This window comes from Piliocolobus tephrosceles, chromosome 20 (assembly GCF_002776525.5).
Source record: "Piliocolobus tephrosceles isolate RC106 chromosome 20, ASM277652v3, whole genome shotgun sequence".
NCBI lineage: Eukaryota > Metazoa > Chordata > Mammalia > Primates > Cercopithecidae > Piliocolobus > Piliocolobus tephrosceles.
Window position 1 is genome coordinate 46,073,299 of NC_045453.1, and position 8,558 is coordinate 46,081,856.

Below are 8,558 nucleotides of genomic sequence, written 5' to 3' on the forward strand. Positions count from 1 at the left end.
ACTGATGCCACTTCTGTAGGAGATGAAGGGAGCTAAATTTGGTGGAAAGCATATTCCATTTTCAAAGGAACGCTGAGTTTTTCCTGTAGTGATTTTTTGGTGACCCATTGCTAAGCTCTTAATAATTCTGTAATTCTGTCAGTTCCATCAATGGTAGACTGAGAATCGTTGCTGCCATGGTTGTAGTGTCAGCGTAGTGACTGGTTCATAAAAGACACTCTTTAAAAATTCCAGCGATGGTCATGGGTTCTGAAAGATAGACCAACATTCACAGTACCAATGGCTTTATCTCAACAACTTATATCCTGCATCTCAGAGGCTGATGCTATGGGTAAGTAATTATCTAGTATTCAGCCAAAACTTAGACACTGGGATTTGTATCTATACAAAACTACTCTATAGTTTAAAATTTGAAAAACACGGCCAACACGCTGACCAGTCTTAGTAAGGGAAAACTATCAGTAAGTTAAAGCTGACTTACAGGAATAATTTTACATACGTATATTTGCAATCAAATCATATTGAGTATTTTTCATTACTCATTGCTTGTGGCTAAAGAACAAATTTCACAAAACACAGATAATTTCACATTATCCTCTCAAATTTTATTTGTATTCTGCTCTAACAAATATAGTATGAAGGCAACAGTTGTTTTTTAGTGTATGGCACAGATGAAAAGAAACAAACAGATTTAGAAGCAGTCCAGCATTTAAATGCTGGTTTAACAAAAGAGGCACGTATTATCCTATTTAGCAGTTTATACCAGATATCAGAAGCCATTTTTTTTTCCTTGCAAGCAACAGACTACATTTATTTGCATTAAGTAAAAACATACCTTGATCAACAAAATTACTTTTTTTCTGATTTTCCTTTATATCACAAATGTCAGGGTAAGGCAAATCCTTAATGAATCATGTAATAAAAACCCTATTCCCCAAGAAAATATATTGAACATATTCTGCTAACTTTGTTATTTTTCAAAGCAAAGCCGACATGCACCACATACAGAGAAATGTCTTTTCAAATCAAGTGCATCAAGCAGAACTGTGTTAATTCACAAAGAGGCTTTTCAGTGTTTCATAGAAAGATTTACAATTAGCTGCGGTGATTAATATGTGACCCAGTATCACAGACAGTGATTCGGATGCTTTCTTTGTAATCTTTTATGAAAGAAGACTTGTCCATCATCTGAATAGTTACCAGCTAGAGGAAAAGCCCCTTTGTCTCTCCTACAGCGAGGACCATTTTAATTAGAACTATTATGTTGAAGGCCTACTTTGGTCCTCTGTATGCAAACATGACTAACATAGGGCTATTTTCCTCCCTCCCTCCTTTAACCTTTCATGCCACATAGCTGGATTGAAGTTTGGTTGGAAATTGACATCCAGAATTTATGTGCAGGAAAATCAATCAGCTTTTCAAATCTATTCCATTGTACAGCCAGCCAATGGCAGCACCAGCAAATGAAGGTTTTCTGTGTTCAGGTGTCTTTGATCTGGCTATAGTTAGATTGTTAATATTTCACTATTGAATTGGAAATTAACTTTATCATTTGTTTTAAAGCATAAAACTGTATAGCCAAATAGCAGTCAACAAGCATGACGAAGCAAAAATGAAAACACAATCTAATTATAGATTGAAGATAAATCAAATTCAGGAGTGGGGCTGAAGATATTTATTCCTCATTCTCTTAGCTTCCTGGATACAAAGATTACTTTCATTCTTCTAGAATTTTTAGGCAGAGAATTCCCTCCTTCCACTTCTACCCCACCCAATTTAAAATAAATGAATTAAATGACTGTCATTGATGATAAAGAGAATGCCAGGGCTGGATAATTCCCATCCTGGCTGTTTCTAGCGAGGACATTAGGTCTCTTCCATCATTGTTCATTAGAAAATCTCTGTCCCTCTGTTTCCCTCATGTTTTTTTCAACTCTAACTCATTACTGAGGCTGAGTAGCACTAACATTTGGGAGTCACGAGAAAAACGAGCTTCTAGCAGATTGTACTTGTCAAACACTTCACAAGAATGATGGCAACTTTCAACTGAGTTATAAAGATGGCATGAAATATAGAAACTGTCAATATTGGATGACATCATTTCTTAGATTCTTTAAAGTGAGCCTTTTCTTTGCTTTTCCAAAAAGCAACATCTAATGGCAATAGAGGATATAGCTGTTTCCATATCAAACTGGAATAGCAACAGAAGGCCATAATCCCACATTATGAGGTCATGTAAATGTCATTCTTGCTGATGTCTTGATTTTGTTTAAAAAATTTTTGTTAGAATATATTGCGTATGCTGAAGTATAGCTTAACTATTCCAGTATATCAAATAAGCCATCCAGAAGGGGTAACAAATTCAGAAAGGCTAAAACCAAAGTCATAGGAAGATAAGAAGAGGAATTTTCCATCGAAAAAGTACAAAACTGAAGAATTTGATGGAATATTTAGAAAACAGAACATCCTTTTATTTTGGAAATAATACTCAATCCACGATTTTTCTCCCTCTGTTAGGAAAAACAGCATGAATAAGTTTTAACTCTAAAGCCCTTATAAAGAAGATGGATTTAAGAAGATATGAAACAAATGATATGTTACCACTGAAAACAGTGACATGACTTTGGAACCCAGGGAAGCTGTGGAAGTAGGCATCTGGCCTTATACTGGCTCTAGGATAGATACCGGTGATGACGCCTGGCCTCCTCAAGATCGCCATCCCTTGTGCCCACTGGCATCTTGGGTTTTTAGTACTGCTGTTCCCCTTCAGGGCTGTATCCTCCCCTTCAGGGTTTTCTGGGTGAGGGGAACAACCATCACATCAGCCTTGAACTTGGCATAAACAAGTGACACCATTTAAACACAGACCAGGAAGACAGAACTGCAAGCAAAAGCTCTAATTTCCTGTAATTTCAAATGAGACTACCCTGTGGGCTGTCAAGCCTTGGGTGAAGACAGGATGTTCTTTTATGGAAAACATACAGAGATTTCAGGAGGAGCTTTTGATATTCATAGGCATATGTTTGGGTCCTAAATGCAGTGCCCCTTGTCTTAGCTTTTAACTGCAACACCTAGCAAAGGGCCATCCTTTACAGTTATCCAGCAAAGAGTCACCTCTCACTGGTGGTCTCCATGTGAAGACCTCGTGAACCAAGTAAGCTCTGCTGAAAGTCAATGCGAAAGAAGGATGCACCTGCCACCCTGGTTAGGAAGGAAGAGACCCAGATGGCTGCCAGGGCCCACCCTTCTGTTATGCCTCTGCACTCTGCTCTGGAAAAGATTCAGCTTCCATATTTCTCATTAGCCACTTGGAACACACTGTGCCTTGGGAATCCCTGAAGAAAATATTTTCACCTCACTGTCCAGACCTTTTCCAAGTGGTTTCCAAGGTTTTTGCCCATTTTCTATCCTGCCTCCTCTGTCTCGGGATTATACTGCTGCTGGGCTCATTGATTCCTAAAATGTAGCCTGCAGCTCATTAAACAACTGTCTTCCTCCCCTTCCTTTGAATACACCACTGTGTGACCAGCTTTGTGAAATAACCAAGAAAGCAGACGGGCCAGGATACACATGTGATTGTTCGACCAAGCCACTGTGACCCTGGGGCCAAGTTGCAAGAGAAAAGACAGAGATTACAAGGATAATGCCTGAAAGATGCGTTAACGTGGGTCCCTCCACCAAATTAGATTTTTTTTTTTTTCTTTTTTTCTTTCTTTTTCTGCAGATAAACGGAACAAAATGCAGCTGGAGAAATTAGAGTAAAGGATTCCCCGTCCTTTCGTGGGACTTGCCTTCCCCCCACCCCCACCCTCCTCCACAGCGTGTGCTGCTATCTTCCCGAACTCCCCCAGAGCCAGGAGAGGCCTTGCAATGCCGTGGATTGTCATTTAGTTCCATTTCTTTGTTCCTTCGCTTCATCTTGTGCCCCTGCTGAAGACAAAGAGAAGCCATTTGTTAGATTGAAGATAAGACACCTTCACAGGCTTAGCAAGGAATACCTTTTTAATACAGCCATTTAAATGTCTCTCACCCCTCACATAGGCCAGGAATATCTTATTTGACTATCAAAGAGCTTTGGATATCTGAGCTGTAATTGCTGGCACATGGTATCTTTAAAGAGCATATAAATCACTGCTAATAAATGTATGCCACATTGACAACGAGCTTTGGCTGATGGGGACGATTCACTCAATTCTTCAAAGTATTCTTTGAAAACTGTAACCCTGAGTTGATGTGGCTTCCCTTTTCAGGCCCATGCACACACACTAGTTTCCAGGGATCGGCATATAAAAATAACAATTTTCATAATGCTGCTTTGCAAAAGTCATTGATGGTTATGCCACCACTTCAGACTGTATTTATTAAATTATCTGCCTTTTTCACTACCCATGAGAGAACGCTAAGAAGACACTGTGCCCTAGAAGAGCCTATACATTTTATTTTTTTTAGATTTTTAAAATTGAGGTGTAATCCGCCTACAGGAAAACACATAGATGTTAAGCATACATTTCAATCTGTTTTGAAAAATGCATACATTAAACCCACACCACCATGAAGATATACATTATATCATCACCCCAGAAAGTTCTCTTCCCTATTACCCCACTCCTGCTGGAAAGAACAAATGATCTGATTTCTATCTCCATAAATTAGTGTTTTTCTGCCCTAGAACTCCCTGCAAATGGAATCATACAAGTATCTCATTGTGTCTATCTCCTTTCACTCAGCGTAATGCTTCTGAGATTCATTCATGTTGCTGCTTTGTTAATCTGTTCCTCTTCGTTGCTAACTAGAATTCCCATGTATGTATATGTCACTTTTTAAAGTTCATTTTCCTGCTGCTAGACATTTGTGTTGTGTCAAGTTTGGGGCTTTTGTGAGCACATCTGCTATGCATATTCTTGTGCAAGGGTTTTATGAATATAGGTTTTCATTTCTCTCAAATAGGAATAGAATTGTTGGGTCATAGGATGGATATATACTTAATTTTGCCAGAAACTAACAATTTTTTAAAATGTGGTTGAACCATTTTATATGTTCCGCAGCCACGTACAAGAGTTCTAGCTGCTCCACATCCTCTGTAACATTTGCTGGTGTTAACTTTATAATTCAATACTAGTGGGAGCGTGGTGGGATTTCATTGTGGTTCTGTATTTTATATCTGGGGTCCCTGGTTTTCAGTAATCTCAGTCCAAATTAAATTAAGCCTGGAGAGGCTTGGTGGGTATCAATCAAATACATAGCCCTACACTGCCTTACCTCCTTGTAGAACTCTTATTGAACTTAACATGTCTTGGTTATTATTCTCTTGCTCTCCTTCCTGTCTCTTCATGTGTCTTTTATATTACTACATTTTAATTTGTTTTTTCTATTGCTGTTAATTATTTAGTGTTGCTGTGTTCTGATTGTTTTATGTCTGCTTTTATCTGTTTTGTCATTCAAACGTAGCTATTTTATAAAATCTTCAAAATTCTCTCCTCTCTTATGTTCTCATAGTGCTAATTGTCCTGTAATTTTACCTACTGACTCTCACTCAAAATGGATCATTTCCTTGTGTGTTCTGTAAGTCTTAAAACTGTAAATTCAGCTTGAGAATTTGTTTTTCTTTTGCAGAAATTCCATGGGATAGTTTCATATTTCCATTTGCCACATACACCAGGCATCACACTGGTCTGTAATCGACTATTCAGTTCATTTTTCAATTTGTTTATTACTGCATGACTTTGGCTCACATACAATTGTGTTTCAAGCTCACAGTGTATTTGTGGTTTCTGTCTATCTCGGGAGCCGTTTTCTTTCCCCATTGCAGTACCTGGTAGAGATCCAAGTCTTTCTATGAATTTCTTGAGCTGAAAGTCCCAGATTTATTTATGCAGAGCTATCAGTTCCAACTCCTTACCTTGAGTGGTTCAAGGTCCAAGGTGGGCATTAAAATGCAAGACTGTGGCCATAAGGCCTGTCTTTGTATCAACAATCTGAAGCCCAAAATTTAGTGGCTTATAATATGAGTGATTCATTATTTCTCATGATTTTACCATCTGGTCTTGACTCAGCTGGGCAGTTCATCTGCTTGAGGTGGTACCTGCTGGGGCCAGAACATCTGAAAGGGACTCTCATTTTCTAGGACTTTTCTCCATGTGACCTCCTTCATTCTATAGGATAACCTGGGCTTCTTTCAAGGTGTCTGGATTCCAGGCAGCGAGCATTATGAGAGTGCAAAAATGGAAGTTACAAGCCTCTTAAAGCTCAACCTAGAAGCCACATTCAGTCTTCCATGTTTCTCCAGAACCAAAGGTTCAGATTTCATAACCATCTTTGCTGCCCTCAAATACTTGTTGGAAAACATTTACATTTGGAAAGTGTTCCATTGATTCATTTAACCCTCCCCCTGTTGTATCCTTATGCTACCCCTGATTTTTTACAATTACAAATTATACAACGCCAAACATTCTTGTATTATGTCTTTGAACTCTCTATTTCACTGTATTTCTTTAATTTCCTTGAAGGTATGATTCATGGAGCAATTCTTCCTGTCAAATGACCAGATCACCTTAACAAACCATTCTGTGTAAATATTGCTGTGGGAGTCAGTGACGTTGCACAAGTCACATTCTGCCTCTGTGACAACTGTGTCCAGAAACTTGCTATTGCTTAGGGAGCAGAATTTTGAATTGGAGTATTTAAATTTCCATTTATGAGCCAGGTGACCCTGTGCATGTCACTTCTCCTTCCTGGAATTTAGTTTCCTTAAACTAATTTTGGACTTTAAGTTTTGATACCTGGACTGTAATCCCAGCACTTTGGGAGGCTGAGGCAGGTAGATCACTTCGAGGTCAGGAATTCAAGACCAGCCTGGCTAACATGGCGAAACCCTATCTCTACTAAAAATACAAAAAATTAGCCAGTCATGGTGGTATGCAACTGTAATCCCAGCTACTCAGGGGTCTGAGGCATGAGAATCACTTGAACCAGGGATGTTGCAGTGAGCCAAGATTGTGCCACTACACTGTATCCCGGGTGACAGAGTGAGACTGTGTCTCAAAAAAAAAAAAAAAAAGTTTCGACACCTGATTCATTTGGGTGAACATATAAGTTCATTTTTATTTTCAAGAAAAATATCATTTTGATATTAACCAAGAAAAACAGAGTAATCCTGGCACTTTATCTGGATACTGGTCACACAGGAAAGTAATAATGTCTGTAAGAAAAAAATCTAGACAAGAAGTCTATAGTTTATTGGCAGCAAAAGGGTAAAAGGAAAGGAAGCACCGAGGTGCTTGCATTTAAATTGTTCAGGTTTAGTCTCACTTCATTACTTTTTAATGGAAACTCCTCAACCATATCATTTCTGCAGCTTAGCAGGATATTATTTTAAATATATAAAGAAAGTAAAAAAAAAGAAATATTTATAAGAACATGTTTGTATGAGCTTATACTTTTTAGCAGTCTTATGCTATACATGCATTACACAGATACCATTACATTTAGTTTTAAAGTATGTTCAAGACCATACAGGAAGAAGACATGTATTCTTTCACACATTCCCAAACTTTATTCTTCTGTGATGCTGGAGCACAAAAATGGTACAGCCAAGCCTCTTAGGAAAGTGTAGAGAACCATCAAGAACATGCAGGGAGTGCAAGGAGGTATAGGGGGCAAGGGTGTCAACGTATCATTTGTGCCTTACACTCGATGACCCATGATTCATTTATTCCATAGGTTTTTTTTTTTTTTTTTTCAACTAAATATTTTAAACCAGGAGTTGGAACAGTTATAAAAGCAAGCATGATTTCCTTCTTCTAATTCTTCTCATCAGCCCTCAGGGTATGGAAGAGAATTATAGACCATTCATGTAGCAGTGTAAAGGAGACTTAGCATGACTAGCTCCATTTTGCTCCCCGCTGCCCCTGTCCAGTGATATCTTTTGGGTCAATTGCTTTTGCTCATCTCTTCATGTAGGATGAGCTAACAATGGCAGGAATTTAGTTTATAATTTAACTTTAAAGCAAAGATGACCATAGTTCCTTCCCAAAACTAACCACCCAAGAGATAAAGACAGTAAGCACACAAGTAACAACATTATGTTAAAGATTTATAGGCGCAATGTGACCTGACCAAGGGCAAAGAAGTTTCACAACTCCCCCTTGGACCCTTGCTGTAGCCCAGATGTCTGTCACCTCTTGATCTCAATCACCTCCCTCTTCCCTTTCCTCGAAGATAAAAGGAGCCTAAAATTCTATAAATTTAAGGTGAATCCTTAGGACATTAGTTTGCCATCTTCTTGGTTTGCTGGCTCTTGGAATACAGTCATTTCCTTGCCTCAACACCCTGTCTCTTGGTGTAATTGGCTGCCATGAAGCAAGCAGTACTGGCTTTGGACTCAGTTACCCTCATCATTCTAAATATACTTTAGTCTCCACTGAGAGAATTTAGAATGTTGGTCTGGAAAAACTCCTAAACATGGTCTGGACCAGGCTTTTTATCTTCCTGGGAGTTCCCTGAAGCTCATTCTGAAAGGGCACAGGATGCAAGCCCACTCCACCCTGTTGCTAAACCTT

The 8,558-nt window shown here is 38.7% G+C and overlaps 1 protein-coding gene across 6 annotated transcripts in view; it reads right to left on the bottom strand.

Annotated features, from left to right (window-relative positions):
* Nucleotides 1–583: 583 nt before the first annotated feature.
* MACROD2 (mono-ADP ribosylhydrolase 2) overlaps nucleotides 584–8,558 on the bottom strand; it is a 2,106,139-nt gene continuing 2,098,164 nt past the window's right edge. For 3 of the 6 annotated variants that reach the window (XM_023217826.3, XM_023217824.3, XM_023217827.2), the window contains one exon: nucleotides 584–3,930. In XM_023217826.3, the coding sequence (XP_023073594.1) occupies nucleotides 3,884–3,930 (47 nt within the window). In that variant the 3' untranslated portion in view covers nucleotides 584–3,883. The remainder of the gene's footprint in view (nucleotides 3,931–8,558) is intronic. The other 3 variants (XM_023217825.3, XM_023217828.2, XM_026456119.1) reach the window with 3 other exon arrangements.